Here is a 20,061-nt window from a genome sequence, read left to right as displayed (position 1 = left end):
AGAAGCAATCTTGTTGGGAATATCTAATCCTTCATTTTAGGAAAATATAAGTCCCTTCAACTTCATCTCTCCTGGAGGTAGCAGCAAATAATATTATGGAAAAATTAACTGTTATCAAGATATCTGAATAATTTATATGGTGAAATCACTGCCAGCCTAAAGTCTGCAAAAATTGCTGCCCAACAGGAAATAGAGCAAAGGCCACTCTGTTGCTCAGGAGCACAGTGCTTCTCCTAACACACTGAAGACTCCAACGTGCATAAAATGTGCCCTTCTCATGTCTGACTAGGTTCAGTCTTCTGCTTAGGGGATTCCCTGACACCGACCCCTCATCAATACAAGTGGGCCCATGGGTTCCCAGACCAGTCACTGAATTTCTGAACCACCTAAATTCCCCTTTGGTACCGACTCAGGGGTGTTGCTCTTTTTATCAACCTAAGTCCCTAGGAATTCTTTCTGCTAACTAAGAAATCCATGAGCATACAAAACTACTTGCTGTGCCAGTGTGGTCATGATTAACCTAAAGACTACAAAACACAATGCCTAGAAGGGAGAAGAGATATAGACCTGATCCACTCTCCATGTACACAGGTTAGTCCTCACACACTGATGGATTCTGAATGCATAGAAAGCACTACCAACACATACATCAAAGAGTGTTCCACTAAGCAGGGGATATGTTTGCACCAGTTCCTTTGCAATAAGTGAGGACCCACAGGTTCTCAGATAAGCTCTGGATCCTTTGGAGTCATCTAGATCTCCACCAGAGGAGCATTGGGTGAAGTCTTTGTGATCAACCCAGTTCTTGGTGTTCCTCACTACACACCAAGGAAATGCAAGAAGAGATAAAATTGCCTATTTTCACTACAGATGAGAGGAAGTGGAGGTGAAGACTAGATTATAGTCTACAGTTACTGAGCTTTGCAAATTTTTGAAGCATGTCCCTGATCCTGAAAAAAAAAAAAAAAAAATACAGAACGACCCACATCAATGCTGACCCCAGTGGGTGGGATGCTGTCTCCCGTTTCCCTTCAGAGCCATTCAGCGGGTATGTAACCAAGTCTTGGACACATTTTTCATGCTCTGATATCTTGCTCATCTCAACTCTGGAAGAATCTGAAAGACTATAGTTAAACACTTTGGCAAAGAAGACATTTGGTATTTTAAAAATATGTTTTTTATTTCACCTTGTAAGATATGAGCTCTGGAACAAATTTTCTAGTTAGTTGTATCACCCTGGACCAGACATTTTAGATTTGCTCTATAACCTGTATCTTAAGTTAGTTTTATGCTCAGATTGAAACTGGAAAAAAAGTGTAAATATCTTATTGTTATAAATAATTGAATAAAAATGTGTGTGAAAAAATAATTTTTGAGTGAACTGATTAATTTCAAAGATAGCTATTAAATTTATAAATAAATATCTCAAAAATTTGATTCCATTTTCAAAAATTTGATGTTCATTCTGACTAAACCAGAGGAATACAAAAAGAATTACAGACCTTGAAGCAAGAAAAGATACAGACTAATGGCATAGAACACTTATTCAGTAAAATAATAGCAGAAAAATTCCCTAATCTTGGGAAAGAAATGTGCATACCATTACTGGAGGCTTTCAAACTTTATATAGGACAAGAAAAAAACTTCTCCGTGATATATAATAGTTAAGATGCCCAGAATTCAGAAGAAATAAATAGTTTTAAAAGCTGTGAGAGAAAAATACCAAATCCCTTGTAGAGACAAACCCATAAGAAAAATAGTACCTTTCTCAAAAGAAATTCCAAAGAACAAGAGGACATGGAATGATGTTAAATCAGGAATAAGACAAAAATATCTGCTCTCACCACCCCTATTCAGTACAGTACTTGAAATTTTAGCCAGAGCAATTAGCTACAGAAATAAATGAAAGAGATACAAATAGAAAGTTAAGATGTCAACTTATTCCTATTTGCAGATGATATGATCAACCCTAAAAACTCCACCTAACACTGAAGTGGTTAGACTGATTCAACAATGTAACAGGATATGAAGTCAACATACAAAAATCAAGAAGTATTCAATATAGCAATCAGGAATCTGCTGAAAAGTAAATCAGGAAAACAATTCTATTCACAATAATTAACAAACAAACAAACAACAATGACAACAAGAACACCTAGGTATAAACCTAACCAAAGAAAGAGGTGAAAGACCTCTATAGTGAAAATTATAGAACTCTGAAGAAATAAAACACTAAAGGATGGAAAGACTACCCATGTTCTTGGAGAGGTAGAATTAATATTCAAATGGCCGTATTTCCAAAAGAGATCAACAGATTCAATGCAATTTCCATCAAACTACCAATGGTGTTCTTCACAGAAACAGAATAAAAAATCATAAAATATATGTGGAGAAACAAAGACCCTAAATAGCCAAAGAAGACAGAAGCCAAAAGCGCAATTCTGAAGGCATTACAATACCCAGTATCTAATTCTGCAGCCATAATAATTAAAACAACATGGTATTAGCAAAAGAACAGGCATGTACATCAATGGAATAGAATGGAGGCTCAAATACAAGCCCACACTGATACAGTCATCTGATTATGGATGAATGTGCCAAAAACATACACTGGAGAAGACAAGTCTTTTAAATAAGTTGTCCTGGGAAAACTGGATAACCATTTGTAGGAGAATGAAAGCAGAACCCTACCCCGCATCCTATACAAATATAAACTTAAAAGGGATCAAAGATCTAAGACCAGAAACTTTGCAACAGTTAGAATAAAATTTAAGGAAAATTCTTCAACATGTAGGCTCAGACAAACTACCTAAATAAGACCTCTGTAGCTCAATAATTAAGAGAAATAATTAATAAATTGGATGACATCAAATTTAAAAAATTCTGTACAGCAAAAGAAAAAGCAGAGTGAAGAGATAACTGGGAGAATGAGAGAAAATCTTTGCTAACTTCACTTCTGACAGAAGATTAATATCAAAATTACGTAAAGAACTCAAAACACTCAACAGGAGCTGGGGTTGTGGCTCAGTGGTAGAGAGCTTGACTAGCTTTGTGAGGCTCTGGGTTCTAGTCTTAGCACCACATCCAAATAAATAAATGAAGGTCTATTAACAACTAATATATATATATACATATATACATACATACATATATATCAAAAGAAAAAAAACTCAGCCTTAAAAAAATAATAATAATAACCCAATCACTACATGAGTAAATAAACCAAAATGGCACTTCTGAAGAGAACTACAAGTAGCAAATATCTATATGAAAAAAAAAAACTTGAACTGGCTTACTGAATAGGGAAAGGTGTATTAAAAATATAGTGAGATTTTATTTAACTCCAGTTAGAATGACAAACATAAAGAATGCAAACAATAAATCCTAGCATGGATGCAGGGAACAAAGAATTCTAATATGCCACAGGTGGGAATGTAAATTAATGAACTGAACATAAAAAGAGCTTCCTGCATGAAACAAAAAATATTCTGCTGCCTCCATTCCTTCATAACAAACCATTTTTTTTTTCAGAGAAGTTGATAAGACAATGCTAAAACTTGTATGGGCAGGTTTGAATATCAGGCTTGTTTGTAAAACAATATGAGAATAACAATGAGTACTCAATCTGTTAGACATTGAACATACAGTAAACCTCTGATTGTAAAATGTTTTCGGTAGGCTGAGTAATAAAGAATTCCAAAGAACAGAAAAAATGCTAAGATGTTGAGCCATCTCTGGAAATTTACTAGCTATTTTCTGATTTATGTAGAATACAATGTTTGCAGACTATGTAAATCACCAGATGAATTGTTATGAAATGTAAATAATAACAAATGCTGGTGCAAAAACAGTACTCTCATTCATACATTGTTGGCGGGACTGTGAATCAGTACAATCACTATGGGAAGCAGTATGGAGATTCCTCAAAAAACTCAGAATGAGACCACCATATGATTCAGCTATTCCATTCCTTAGTATTTATTAAAAATAATTGAAATCAGCACACTATGGTGACACAGCTACAGCAACGTTTAAACAGCACAATTCACAATAGCTGAGTTGTGGAACAGCCCAGGTAACCATCAACAGATGAATGGATAAATAAAATGAGCTATATACACAATGAGTTTTACTCAACCCAAAAGAAGAATGGAATTATGGTATTTGTTGTTAAATGGATGGAACTGGAGAATATCATGCTAAGTGAAATAAGCTTGACTGAAAATCAAGGGTCGGATGTTTTCTCTCATATGTGGAAGCTAGAGCAGCATAAGGGAAAGGTGTGGGAGATGGATAATGTAAAGTCAGTGAAGATCAGTGGAGTAGGAGATTGAGGAAGGAAAAGGAGTGAAAAGGAAGGGGAGGAAATGGAGAAAGAATTTGGCAAAATCACATTATGTACATGTACAAAAATACCACTGTGAATTCTACCTTTATGTACATCTACACCAGAAATTAAACAGGTATAGATGGAGTGAAAGGTAGACCAATAGAATGAAAGAAGGAGAATATAGATAGGGAAGGGGGAAGGGAAAGGAGGGCTGAAATGAAGTGAATTAAATTTCACTCAATTGTGATTATGTGAAAATTAACTCAACTATTGTGTACAGCCATAGCACACCAATAGAAGCAAAAAACAAGAAAAATGAAAAGTGAAAATTAATCTCTAGTATTTGTGTTCTAAATTTTAAAATCATGGAATCTCAAAATCAATTTCTGAGAAAAAAATATATTTTGATTGACACATAAATATTTTCATATACATATGTGTTATTCTTTAATAAGCCCTCTTTACCAACCCAGTCACAACACCATAAAAGTTTTTCAATGAATTGATGCTGGCCTCTTTCAGAACTCAGTTCTTATTTCAGATCCTAAATTTAATAAGAACACAGGTATGACACAAAGGAATACTTCTCCATCCCATTATATGCAGTGTTTTATTCCAGAACAGGACAAGACAAAAAATGAAAAAAAAAAAAAAATCTGCAAATAGAAATGCAGACATTTAAAAAAAAAAGGAAAAAAAACAATATTTGGAGTGCAAGATATTTATGAACACTTAAGCAAGTGTAAAACCACTCAAAATTTTGTGATGGAAAGTCTTGATGATGGAAAAGTTCCAAGTCCCATGGGCTTTTGTGAGGCAAGTACACAGGTTCATGAACTCTCAGGGAAACCTCTTTATATTTCAGTGGAAATTGAGGAGGAAGCTTTGCTTCTTCATTTCTTTTCCTGAGACACATTGAAGACAGCACTCAAGCAGTAGTGATAATACTGCTCCTTTCATCTGCCAGGGATGCTCTTTCTCTCTCCCTTAAATGAAGAATGAAGAGCTGGAAACAACCTTTTCATTTTTGCCATCACTGAATGGACTGTTCTTCATAGAGTAGAAAATTATCACAGGATTTCCAAGGAACTGATAAGTGGTGAGATTCTTAATTCACAGATTTGCATTTTCAGAGAGGATTTTAAACTAGGATGTCGTGCTTAAAAGTGTGTGAGTTGTGACCAGGTACCGTGCTTAATACTATGCATGGGCCTGTCAAGAACTGTGTGTATTTGAGCTAGCTTACTAATCTTTCTGGCTCTCAGACCTCTTATCTTTAATGGGGACTGCATTTCCAAGTTAAAAGGATGTGTATGCAAGTGAAACAATACAGGAGGAGCCCACAGAACAGCACTTGATACATGAAAGATGCCCAATGAACAACAACAGGGCACAATAGCAGCTCTTTTAAATGAATCAAATCTTTGTACACCTGGAGTAATGTGGTTAGGAGAACCCATTTCTTCAAAACTAATGTGATTACAACTATATTTAGATTTCATCTTCAAGTTAAATCCAAGTGACCTAGAAATGTTGCAAGTACACATTTTTGTCCTATCTCCAACGGCATGTTCTGTGTTCTTTCTAAATATATATTTGTTGACCTCTCATATTCTAATGTTTTTCCCATCCTTATATTTCGGATTAAAATATGGAATGTTCTGAAGCCATATAGAGAATGCTAAGGTGGGGGTCTGATAAATTCCAGTGTTATTAGACCTTCCACAGTTATTGATGTAGAATGTGGCATTTATTATATCAACAACCACAAACTTGGGGAAGGATACTAAGGTAAGAAAGAGGTACTAAAGTCACAAATTAGAGTCTTCTGATTTAACTCTGTCCATTTAATCTTCCTTCAGTACATTTGATGTTATGAATAGCATGAGGTTCCTTCCTGAGAATTGTTTAGGAAAGCTCACAGTGGGAAAAAAAAAAAAAGGTGGAAACAGAGAGATGGATTTCTTCTTCCAAAATCCCAAAAGAGGAAGAGTATAAAAATTGAGACATCTGGGGAAACCAAATAGAGCTACAGTGAAAGGAACAAAAGTCACTGAAATCTGAAAGGAATGTGTTTTCCTGGTAGTCATGAAAAGGGATATGCTTTGAGAAACACATGAGAAATAAACCTTTATTGGTAAATAATAATCTTGAATAAATATAAATATACATGTATATATATATATGTATATATATATATATATATATATATATATATATATATATGGTAAATTAAATGAACTTGTAGGTTGGCTAATCACAAATAGTATTTTAAATTATTCTTCTATTTTGTAATAATATTTATTTATAAATTATTTATTGAGACTACAGATGTAAATGTGACTTATACACTCACATATACAGACGTAAATGCATCTGAACTTTACTGGTTGAGTAGAGTTACAAAGCACTACTTATAATAAAGGACTTACTGCTAATCTTCCTTTTAGGTTTGAATGTTATATGTACTTCAACTTGAAACAGAAATTCTGTTTTGTTTTGTTTTTTTTCCAGAGAGATGGATGGTAGAATGAGTTTTGACTAAAATGAATGAGAAGGAAATAGTGAGCAATACGGCAGTGAACAAGTTGGCAGGCAAACTTCCCCAGGTCACCTCCCCAGGAGATGGCCCAGAGCCCACAGTTCAGCTGCAGGAATCTCAGGAAGCTCCAGGATGTCCAAGGGCATGGGTTTTCAGAAAAAAAAAAAAAAAAAAAAGCCATGAAATATTCAAGGAGAAAAAAGGACAGAATGTAATAGAATGTGGAGTTAAAATTTATAACAAAATAAATGCATAAAGGATGAGGAGGGCTAAAGCCATTGTATAACTGTTAGTAGAAAGTTTACAATAGTTTACTCTTCTTTTAATATAAGATGCTTTTAAATATTAGCATGTTAGTTTCACCTTTATAAACAAATTGTTTTTTCCAACCTCTTAACCTCTTTCTGAACTATTTAGATGAAGAATCTGGTACTGTGGTTTTAAGTTTATGTCCAATTTTAAATGTTCTAATAGTAACCAATTTGTATTGTAAATTTAAACTCTATCATTTTTATATTTTTCCCTTACAGATTGTAAAATTATATTTAAAATATCTGTGCAAATAGGAAAAGTCATTAGAAATTTTCTTCTTTGCTAGGTGCAAAGGCACGCAAACTTGGAATCCTAGAAACTTAGGAGACTGAGGCAGGAAAATTGCAAGTTTAAGGCCAGCCTAAGCAACTTAGCAAGATCCTGTCTCAAAACAATCAAACAAACAAACAAACAACAAAAAGAAAACAAGACAGGGGATCTGGCTCAGTGGTGAAGTGCCCCTTGGTACATTCCTCAATACCCCCCCACACACACACACACAACATACTGCAAAATGCTTCACCTTCTCAATCTTCATATTATTAATTTTTGCTTAATTCATAGCATCATATGAAATTAATGTGTAATAAAGCTTCTCCGTGTCATTTCAATTTTAATTTATTTTTAGGGTTGGATTACTCATATAAGATTATGATTCCAGAACTATTTACCAACATGTTTTGTAAAAGGTTACACAAACAAACCAGTTTCATAGCAATTGTATTAGGTGTAAATAATTACAGCATGATTTTTAAGATACATATTTTATTTTTATGCTAATTCAGTTTCTAGCTTATTTACATTTTTGATACTGCTTAAAAATAATGCCAACATTGATATTTCCTATCTTCCTTTTGATGCATTCTTAGTAAAACTGTTCAAAATGTCCATGAACTTGATTATTGCAGATCAAGCAGCTCTACAATTGGTACTATAGCTATTGTATAGTAGAGGGGATAGAAACAGAGTGGTTTGTTCAAAGACACTTGACAACCAGATGATGAAACTCAAATTGCTAGCATTTTGGTAGCAGAAAATTAATGGTTTTTAATTTATTTTTTTATTTGGAATAAATTCAGATCAAGAGAAAACTTACTCAGAGAGTTCAGAAATTCCCTGCATATCTCTCACACAGTATCTCTTAATATTCTTATAGTTACATCTGTCAAGATGATGAAATAAACATGGATACATTACTCTTAACTAAATACCATTATATATATTTTAGTGGTTTTTCTACTGCCGTGATTGTTCTGCTCTAATCTATCCAGGATAACTCACTGAATTTAAGACAATTGCTTTTAGAAGACTTGAAATCATGAGTCATGAGCACATTATTTTCCAATTTTAGGGTTTTTTTTTTAATTTTGACTAATGAATGAGTTGGTTTATTTAGATTTTATGCATATGTTAATTATTTCAATTCTAAAATAGTATTACTTTTAGAGCACCTCAAATAAAGAAAGTGGAGACATAAGAAGTGTTATTAGATTCACATAGGATCTTGTCTTCCTTCCTACCACCAGCCTTCTTGGCTATTTTGTTGTTGTTGTTCAATGAGGCCACCTGAAACAGGAGTAGATGCATGTGGGTCTGAGGCCACAGTCATTTAAGGTCTATCAAATTTTCAAATATTCAGAGTCTACCAAGGACCTTTAAAAGTGTCACACACTTAAAAACAAGTTTTTCACTATTACTACCCAAAGGAAATATTCTGTGTTTAATACCCATTAGAAGAAGAGTAAAAGAGAAGCCTAGGATATGATGAGGCAGAAACTTGGAGTAAACTGATGCTATCTGTGCTCTGGGTCAGGGGCTGGGGCAGGTCACTCTCCCCACACCTCATCTTCCCCAGCTACTGCCTATTGATGTTTTCACATCCAAATCTTTATCTGATTTTCCCAAGAAGTCAATTGACAGATGTGCTTATTAATCCATAGGCCAAAGAGTTTTCAGCTCATGGACTTTTAAGTAACCTGGTGCATACAGTGGAAGAGCCTGGAGCCATGGTTCTCGCTGCTTTCACTTCATTCTCTTCCTGCTTTTCCCTGGGGTGAGCTGACCAAAGGCAGATTCCACATGGAAATTCTTTCCCCTATGGTGTATCATTATTGTAAATAATATGGAAAATAATTATGGTAAATGATTTCTTGCCTTATTTCAATTAGTCTTATGTCAACAATCAGAAGTAGGCATTATTGTCTCAGTTAAAGTCTGCTCTAATTTTTAAATGATGAATTTAAAAACAAACTTTTATGCATACTTATATCTGTAGCTAGGTGCTTTTCCATAGATCCTTGTTTTTTTATGAAAAAAAAAGAGAAATCATTAATAAGCTTATTCAGAATACAAATTTAAAGAAACTTTTGAGGAGTATCCATGAAAATCCATATTATTTCTTCTACTTATAGATGTAATAGTCTCCTGTCCAGAGATGGCTTGCTATTCACCTCAGCCCACTTCCATGACAATGGCCGACTGACTATTACAATTTGAGTCCTTATTTCCTCATTACATGGATGAGCTTCAGAATGCTTCTGAACAAGTCACTTCAGGAAGTCAAAAGTAAATGACCAAAGCTGGCGCTCAAGATGAAACTACGAATCTTCTCAATCACATGTGGATGCTTCCGTTCCCCTTTTGAGAGATTCTAGTAAGTTAAGTCCTCTAAGATTCATCTCTACCTTAAGTTGGCTCGATCCCCAACTCCTGCCTCAGTAAATGACGTAACTTGTGCTCTCAGTGACAAAAGAAACACTAAAGACAATTTTGCATCAGGGTGCATCTAACTATTGAGAACTATAAAATCATAAACTGGTATGAAGAAAATATTTCTTTATCATAACAATAGATTAGCAGAAGATTATCTTAGAGTAGACATACCTTTTATTAGAAAACTTATTTCTCAGAAAGCATGCAGAATCAAAGCTTCATAACTGAGTTTGTCTTTCTGGGGCTTTCACAGAATCCTACTGTCCAGAAAACAGTATTTGTTGTGTTTTTGTTGGTCTACATTGCAACTATTGGGGGCAACATGGTGATTGTAGTGACCATCCTCTGTAGCCCTGCACTGCTGGGCTCCCCCATGTACTTCTTCTTAGCATTCCTGTCCTTCCTGGATGCCTGCTTCTCCTCTGCCTTTGCCCCAAAGATGATTGTGGATTTGCTCTATGAGAGGAAAACCATCTCCTATAAAGGATGCATGATTCAACTTTTTGCTGAACACTTCTTTGGTGGTGCAGAGGTGATTGTCCTCACGTCTATGGCCTACGACCGCTATGTGGCCATTTGCAAACCCTTGCACTACTCTTCCATCATGAACTGGAGGCTCTGTGGCATTTTGGTGGGGGTGGCCTGGACAGGGGGCTTCTTGCATTCTATTATACAGATTCTCTTTATTTACCAGCTGCCCTTTTGTGGGCCCAATGTCATCGATCATTTCTTATGTGACTTGTACCCATTACTGGAGCTGGCCTGCACTGACACTCACATCTTTGGACTTTTTGTGGTTGCTAACAGTGGGTTTATCTGTATTATAATATTCACCATGTTGCTTGTCTCCTATGGTGTTATCTTGTTCTCTCTGAGAACACACAGTGCTGAAGGGCGAAGGAAGGCTCTGTCCACCTGTGGAACTCACATTGCTGTTGTGGTTTTGTTCTTTGTCCCATGCATATTTACATATGCAAGACCTCCTTCTGCCTTCTCCTTTGACAAAATGGTGGCCATATTTTACACCATGCTAAGCCCCTTGCTCAATCCTTTGATTTATACTTTTAGAAATATGGAAATGAAAAATGCCATGAGGAAAGTATGGAAGAGATTTGTGGTGGTTTCTGATGAAAAATAAAAATATTAAACTTCATAAAAAATAATATAATACTAACAAATTCAAAATGGTCTTAAACAAGAAAAACTTGATGGGACCCTCATTGTCTCTAAAGTAGTAACACAATTCTATAGAAATGCCAGTACTGTGGGGTCAGAGATGATGTTTTTCATTATCTTTTTAGGCATCTACTCAACTTTGCAAGTCAACATCCTATTATGTTAGGTTGAAGTTAATTGAATTTTATACTTACTTAGAATCTAATATATTTTAAAAGGAAATAAATAATACTTGGCAGATTTCAGGCCACTTATTCCATGCTTTGATAAAACTTGTGGCGGGATCACAAAAGTATCTTAGAAATTAGAGACAGATACTTAAGTATTTCAAGTGAAAAGAAATTTTGATTTAGTATATTGATCTCAGTGGTGTTGGAGAAAAAACAACTGGAACTCAGGAGAGGCATTCAGAAGAATGTTAGTGGAAACTTCATTAAGTTTCTTCTAGGATGTGACCCTGATCTTTAAGATGGGTCCCTTACCATCTGTACAGGTTTAGTCATTCTTGAATTTCATGACAGGTAGACCCTGATGGCCCAGACCTGCGTATGGTGGGTGAGTTCCTCTTTGGTCAGCACAACTTAGTGTCAATCATGTTTGGAGAACAAGAGGAGGCAACTTTCATGGGGGTCTTAACAATGAGTATTTCTTATTCAAGTACAATCAAAGGGAATTGAAATAAGGCATAAACAAAACCAGGACCAACTGTGGAAGTACAGAGTTTTGTCCTCCAGCCTTAAAGAGGAAATCCAGAGGCACCAGAGAGGAAAGGGAACTTTAAAACAAGATAATATTTCAATTTATTTGATATTTTCATTTTTATGGCTTTCTGTACCCAAGTGACAACAATTCTATTTCAACAAATATCAATACAGAGATCATTCAAATTCATACATCATATATGTCATTCTCATAGTTAAGGTTGCTTGATCTCAGTTTGCAATGTGGCTTCCAGAATAAATGTATTTACAGTAAGGTTATTCAGTTTTCCCTAGCCCTTCAACAACAATAAAACTCCTACTGAATATTGTGGGGTTTAAAAAAACAAAAAAAAACAAAACACTAAATCTTTCTGGTCTTTCCTTTGCCAGGCCAAAAGTAAAAGAGTGTGATAATCATTTGCTTCCCCAGAATAAACATGGTAAGGGTCAGATAACATTTCACTGTTGTTGTAAATCCACAGCGAGATTAAGATTTAGGGTCTGAAACTGCATCTGGACAATGTGAATACCCTGCAGTCAGCCAGGTGTGTGACACATGTTTAGACTGTCCTTCATCATTCCCTTTTTTCTCCATCATCTTTCTGTTTTTACAGTAGCGGTATCATGTCTCTTCCATGCCCACAGAAGACATTGATCTCTACAAACTCAAACCAGTTTATTCATCTCTAAGAGCTAGCTCAAGTAATGCAGACCTGCTATGACTGGCTCAGTGACTTTAAGAATCTGTAAATCCAAAATTTCAAATACTATAAAATAATATGTTATTCTGAACTTACTTCAGTGACCACCATAGATTCCTATCTGATCCATCATAAACTTGAAATAGACCTTTTTTTTTTTTTTTTAACTTTAAGACTTAACCCCTCATTGTATACTCTGGTAATGGTACATGATTAAAGAAAACAAAACATTCAGCAAAAGCATAAAGAAATCCTGAAAGACATCACAGGGGGTTTTTTCTTTCTAATTTTCTTAACAGAATTTTCAGAAGCCGCTTTATAACAGTCATTGCTTTAGCTTTGTTTTCTATTCTGTGCTGATTTTGCCTAGGTGTGGTGAAATTCATTCAAATGTTTTTACCTCTTTGGCAATGTAACTGTTGTTTACTGTAATTCAAGTTATTGTACTTACTGTAGTTATCAAATTAATATCCAGAAACATATGGCAATAAAAAAGGAAAATTTTTAAGAAACTACATATCAGAAGCAAGATGATAGCTGATTTCAAGTTTAAATAATGAAATTATTTAGGAAGTATATTATGTTGCATCACAACTCAGATAAAAATCATAATTTTGCTCAAAATCTATAGTGTTCTTCAATCCCAAACTACTGTTTATTCCTACCAGGGATCTTTGACAATCCTTGCACTATGGGGTTTTTTGATTATTCTTCCTTATCTTTCTTTCACTGAAAATAACTTTTTTTTTTCCATTTGGCTCTGAATTCTCACACTGTTATTTAGTATTCCTATGTCTTCCCTACTATCATTTTCAAATATGCATATGCTGGTCAGGCTGACTCATCTTGAAGTTTGCATCCATGGTATGCAGTAGGTGTTCTGAATAAGTCAGTGGTTTCCTTCATTGTCTATCTGTGGGTTCTTGGGTTTAGGTTGGCTCCACCTGGAAGGTGGCTGTGTGACACTTTGCATGCCAGTGTGGGGCAGAGTGTTAGAGATTTCCTTGTTGTATAAAAGCTTGGGTTCTGGTTCTGGAATTTTTCTCTCTGCTAAACTCTATCTCCAAGTTTAGGCTGAAGCACACAAATAGAAATGATACCATCTTGTGTCACAAAATATGGTAAAATAGAATAAATGAAAGATGTTGAAGCAAAAATGAAAGAAGGATATTCTTAAAGGAAGGATATTCACATAAAGACTACAAAGAAGCCAATGTTTTAGTGTGGTCCCCCCAAAAGGGACCTGAGGAGCTAGGTACCATTTCCCCCTCAAGCTTCAGTTTTAAGAGCTGCTCCTTTTCATCTAACAGAACTATTGTACCTTCTTTTCAACTAAAAATGAAAGATAAAATTATTTTAATCTCCAGAAGTTGGCTTTTAGTTTGAAAGTCATAGAATCTCAAAATCAAATTTTGATGGAAAAAATTAGATTAATGTAAAAGTTTCCATATGTTTACAGAAATGTGTCTCTTTAACAAGCACATGTTGCTGCCCCAGTCTGAGTACAACACTCATTATCCTTGTAGATTGATGGTGCCTTATCCCAGATATCAGGTCTTGCATTTAACAAGTACACTGGCATCTCACCCTACTTCTATAGTAAGACACTATATTACATCCCCACATACACAGTGTTCCATTTCTGAGAATCAAGGAGAGTGAATGTATGTTCACATAGAAACCCAAGAGAAATTAGAAACAGACAGGAGAATCTTTTAATTGGTAGTTGACATAAGGTTTCATAAACAACTGAGCAAACAAACAAACAAAAAAAACATGTAAAATCTGTCATGGAAATAATGCTAATGGAAAATTTCCAAACCCCAGGGAGAAGTGAGAATCAATTCAACAGGTTCGTGAGCTCTCAGGGAAACCTCTTTAAATTCCAGTTGGAAATCAAGGAGGAAACCTGTTTCTCCATTTTTATTTTTCCTGAGACCATGTTCAAGATCACAATTGTGGACCACTGAGAACATTCTCCATCTTGACTGCCAGAGAGGCTCTTCAGCCACATCTTACATATTCAAGGAAGAACTGGAAACAACTTGCACATTTTGCTCACCAAGGAATGGAATTTTCTCCTAATAGTGGGTGTTCATCATTAGAATTTTCAGAAAATCCATATGTGATGAGATTTATAATCCATGTTTTTCAGAGAGCTTTCAAATTATGAAGCAGTGTTTTAAAGTGTGCTTTTTGGTCAGAGTACCAAGTTCAATGCAATGCCTGGGCCTATTAATACTGTGCATATTTGAACTTATTACTCAGCCATTGTGGCTGTCAGGTCTTATCTTTAATGGACATAATATTACCAAGTTCAACAAGAGTGAAGGGGTAAAAATAATACATTTGGATCCTGTAAGACAGCACTTGATAATAAAACATATTTTACATGATTCTAAATCAGACATATGTTTAGATTTTCATCATCAAGTTAAAGCCAAATAATTTAGGAAGGCAACAACTTCATATTTTTGTCCTATTTCTCCTAAAGCATTTTCTTTGTTGTTAATAAATTTTAATTTATCGTGTATCCTCTAACGTATTCCCCATCTGGAGGTTTAAGATCCAAAAGTAGAATTTTCTGAGTTTGTATAAAGTTTACTAAGGTTGGAGCACGGTAAGTATTACTATATCATCCACAATTGTTGATGTAGAATGTAGGTTTTTCTATTTCCATAACTACAAACTTACAAGAGGCACATGGAAGGACATTAAAAGTAAGAAAGAATAACTCATGTCACCAAGTACAGTCTTCTAATAGTGCATTAGATGTGATAAATCCCTAACTCTAAAAAAGAATAATTGGCTTAAACTATGATAAGAATGCCTAAGAACTGAGCTTAAAGAGATGTGCTTTAAGATAGAGTTTTTACCTTTAAAAAAACAGGACAATTTTTTTTTCAGATTTGTTTGCATATATGTGGAAAATGGAATGTATTTTTTGTCAACACAAACTATATTGTGCTTACTGCTCAGCCATAGAAAGTTTTGAACAAACAAAGACAGATATGCATTAATGCATTAAACTCAACATATGCGCCAAGTCAAATCCATATTATGTTAGTTCTGACTCACATGCAGCAATTAATACCAAACTGTTCAAGCATACGCAAAAATTTGACTTCTACATATTCTCAGAGTCCTGATGTGTTTGTGATAAAGCAAAGATCTTATTCTTTGTTTTAAAATTTTGGGGTTTTTTTTTGTGAATTGAATGAATACTAAGACAGTAAACTTTTTTTTCTTTTTTCTTTTTTTGATAAACCTAAAAAAGAAAAACTGTTTTAGTTTCCTTCCTCAGAATTATTCAGGAAAATCCAAGTGCCTGAATTTCTGAACTTCTTTAATGCTTCTTGACATGACTTAGTCACTTCTTTAATATGAGCTAAATTACTGAGATAAGAAAGTTCATGCATCCATAAGAAAGGTCCAAGGTGGAAACAAATAAATGTTTTTTTTTTTTTTAATTTCAGAAATATTCAGTGTATAAATAATATAATATTTAGGGTCAGAATGATGGCAGATAAAATACACTAAAGTCTGAAAATTACATTTTTTAGCTTGTCACAAAAAAAAATTGCTTAGCTAGATGGACAAGGAATAAATATTTTAGAGATGAATGATAATTCTGGATCAAAAATATGGAGGCTAAATAACTTATCAAAAAAAGGTAATTACTAATAGGATTCTGATTCATTCTCTTAATTTGTAATAGCAATATTTACTTGAAATAGTAATATGGATGCAAATGTGATTGATATGCACATATGCTTATAATAACTGCTTCTGAAATTTACTGCTTGAATATAGTTGCAAAACACTATTTACAATGACTACTTCACTAGTAATTCCTTTTTTTATTTTTCAATGTTATATGTACTTTTAGGTTGAAACAGAAATTCTATTATTTTCAACACAATTGGTGATAGAGTTACTTTTGTTGCCTGAAAGGAAACAGTGGGCAATGTGAGTAGTGGGACATAGAGAGGCAAACTTCCCAAGGTTACTGCTCAGGAGATGGCCCAGTGTTCACAGAGTTCATGCTGCCAAGGGGCCCTGAGAAATCTCAGGTACAGCTCCAGCATACTCAACAGTAGGGCAACCAAGAAAGAAAAGACCACAGAATGTTCCATGAGAAATATGGACAGAATAAGCTTCTGCTGTAGGAGAACCTGTTTAAAATTGATCTAAAAAAATAGTGCATGCAGGACAGGAAGGGTTCTGTCCATGGGGCAGCTTTTTATGGAAAGTTCAAAATAGTTACAAATTTTTGGTATAAATTCTATGTTATTCTATGTTAACTAGTTATTTTCTCCTTTTCAAATCAATCTCCCTTGACTTCACCTTCTTTTGCTGAACTCTAAATGGTGGGAAATCTGGTATTGTATGTTTAAACTTATGATCAATTTTAAGTATTATTAAAACCATAACCAGATATATCTTGCAATTTGAAAGTGTGTATCATTCATATATTTTCTTCCAGATATAACATTATACCATTATCTTACATATATCACTCCAAATAAGCTAAGCTATTGGAAATTTTCTTGTTTTTCTCATTTAGCTTACTGTAAAAGTGTTTCACCTATGTTTAAATAGTTTTGTTACCATCATATGGTATCAATTTGTAAACATCTGATTTGCATAAACATCTTTCTGTTGTTGACTAGTATTCACTTGCCTCTAATATTTTCATATTAAATTAGCCTAGAAATAATAATGAATAGTAACTTACCCTTAACTAAACAATAGATTATATTTACAGTTAATAAATTTTTCTACTACTGTTTTTTTTCTGTTCCTGAATTAAATCTAAAATAACCCATTGCCTTTAAGACAATTATCTTTCAAAAATTAAGATGATAAACCTTATAATAAAAACCATTAGCACACTATATTCTCCACTATTGATATTCTGACACAAATTTAGGAAATTCCTTTATTTGATAAAATAAGGAGTTGGGTGTTTTATATTCAATGAATATTTAAAAGTTTAAATTGCATTATTTTAAAAACATCCTTAGAAAAGGATGTGAAAGGGCAAGATTTATTTAATTATTAGGTTAACATAGGGCCTGTCTTCCTTTAACCTCCGCTCCACTTATTTTCTTTTTGAACAGTGAGTGTTTCTACCTGTAGGGTCTAATCTGATCCTCACAGGAGACCTATTGATGGACATTCTTACTAAACTCCCATGACAGTATTACCTGAGACTTATAGAATTTTAAGTATCCTTTTGGAGTAATTGGAGGGCTCATGGAAATGCTTTCAGTGTAAAAGGCAACTGGCTTTTCATAATAACTATAATTAGTAAAAACATATTATCATAAGCAATATTTCCAAGTTTCAAGTTTCCAAATATGACCCTTAACATGAACTTGGGAGATGTATGGGTAAGCAATAAATGAGCATACTGGGGAATTTCACTTGATTACACCCACATTGTAAAAATTATTGGAAAATGATTAATCAAGTCTTAAGATATAGAAAGATGCTGGTAGCCAGTTTGCATATATAACTGATTGACCATCACCTTCTGATTCCTCATCATTTCCTCTATTTCTTCACTAAGATTCCTATTCATTGATGAATCAGAGGGTGTAATCACTCAGGTGGAGAGAAACTCTAGAAAAGTCATCCCAGCACTGAAGTCCTCCACGGAAAATAGAAATCCCTACTCCTTCCCAGAGTCATTCAGTGCAAAGGACTTGGAGTGGAGACAGATGTTCTCTGTAACATCCCAGAACAAGCACCTGGTTCTTGCTTGAACATAACCTCTGGAAGCATGAGTTTCCTGTCAAAGAAATAAGGATATAAATTCTAGCATGTTCCCTGGGCAGTGAATCTTGCATAATTTCTTTCTTTTCCTTATTTCACTTATGTACTATCACAACATTTGAACATTTGGAAGTAGAAAATAATGTTTTATAAACTTTTCTTCTAATGTCTAAATGAGGTGTTTAAAAAAAGAAAAACCTAAGCATTTAGTGCCATCATGTGATGTGCTGTCTGTCACTTGGTGTGTTTTCATAGATCCTTTACATTGATAAAGAAGAAATTGAATCCTGAAAAGACCAAATTCAGTTTAGATGATAAAGAAAGTTTTGAGGGATAGCCATGCTTTACAACTACAGCTTCAATTGAATGCCATTTTGTTTTGTAGGCATGAGTCTCCAGATCAGAGATGGTTAGCTACTCACCCATGCCTGTTCCCATAACAATGGCTGAAATGAATAATACATCTACAGTCCTCATCTCCTCCTTAGGAAGGTGAGGTGAAGAATGCTTCCCAATGATTTACTTAGGGAAGTCACTAGTAAATCATCAATTTTTTTTGAGATTAAAAACTATTTTTCTTCTTCTCTACCATATATGGATGGTTCCACTCATCTTTATAGAAGCTCTAACAAGGTAATAAATATTATATCTCCACCTCAATTATGCCTGATCTAAAGCTCCTATCCTCAATAAATATTTAAGTTTGTGTTCTCAAATACAAAAAAAAAAAAAGTACTAAAGACAATGGTATGGTTTGGTGCACTGAAATACTTGGTGATCCGAAAACTATAAACTGGACCTAATCAAATCTTTATCATAATTGCAAACTTCAATGAAAATAGATTCATGTTTACTCTTTCCTTGGAAATCATGCAAAACCAAAGTTTCATAACTGAATTTATCCTCCTAGGACTTTCACAGAATCCTACTGTTCAGAAAACAATATTTGTTGTGTTTTTGTTGGTCTACTTTGCAACTATTGGAGGCAACATGCTGATTGTAGTGACCATCCTCTGTAGCCCTGCACTGCTGGGTTCCCCCATGTACTTCTTCTTAGCATTCCTGTCCTTCCTGGATGCCTGCTTCTCCTCTGCTATCACACCAAAAATGATTGTGGACTCCCTATATGAGAGAAAAACCATCTCTTATAAAGGATGCATGATTCAACTTTTTGCTGAGCACTTCTTTGGTGGGGCAGAGATGATTATCCTCACAACCATGGCCTATGACCGCTATGTGGCCATTTGCAAGCCCCTGCATTACTCTTCCATCATGAACTGGAGGCTCTGTGGCATTCTAATGGGGGTGGCCTGGACAGGGGGCTTCTTGCATTCTATCATACAGATTATCTTTATGTTCCAGTTGCCCTTTTGTGGCCCCAATATAATTGATCATTTTATATGTGACTTGTACCCATTACTGAAGCTGGCCTGCACTGACACTCACATCCTAGGCCTTTTGGTGGTTGCCACTAGTGGATTTATGTGCATGATAATTTTCTGCTTGTTGCTTATCTCCTATGGCGTCATCTTGTTCTCCCTGAGAACACACAGTGCTGAAGGGCGGAGGAAAGCTCTGTCCACCTGTGGATCTCACATTGCTGTTATGGTTTTGTTCTTTGTCCCATGCATATTTATATATGCAAGGCCTCCTTCTGCCTTCCCCTTTGACAAAGTGGTGGAAATATTTTATACCATCCTGACTCCCTTGCTCAATCCTTTGATTTATACTTTTAGAAATAGGGAAGTGAAAAATGCTATAAGGAAAATGTGGAAGAGATTGTTGGTAGTTTCTGATGAAAAATAA

The 20,061-nt window shown here is 34.7% G+C and overlaps 2 protein-coding genes across 2 annotated transcripts; both read left to right on the top strand.

The window, feature by feature from the left end:
* The first annotated feature begins 10,098 nt into the window (after window positions 1–10,098).
* Window positions 10,099–11,034, top strand: LOC143391673 (olfactory receptor 4C15-like). Its single transcript, XM_076844432.2, has one exon. It carries the CDS (start codon window positions 10,099–10,101, stop codon window positions 11,032–11,034), a length of 936 nt encoding a protein of 311 aa, XP_076700547.2.
* Window positions 11,035–19,125: 8,091 nt separating this feature from the next.
* On the top strand, window positions 19,126–20,061 carry LOC143391672 (olfactory receptor 4C15-like). Its single transcript, XM_076844431.2, has one exon. It carries the CDS (start codon window positions 19,126–19,128, stop codon window positions 20,059–20,061), a length of 936 nt encoding a protein of 311 aa, XP_076700546.2.

This window comes from Callospermophilus lateralis, chromosome 2, assembly GCF_048772815.1.
Source record: "Callospermophilus lateralis isolate mCalLat2 chromosome 2, mCalLat2.hap1, whole genome shotgun sequence".
Classification (NCBI taxonomy): Eukaryota; Metazoa; Chordata; class Mammalia; order Rodentia; family Sciuridae; genus Callospermophilus; species Callospermophilus lateralis.
This window is presented reverse-complemented; position numbering and strand designations above follow the sequence as displayed.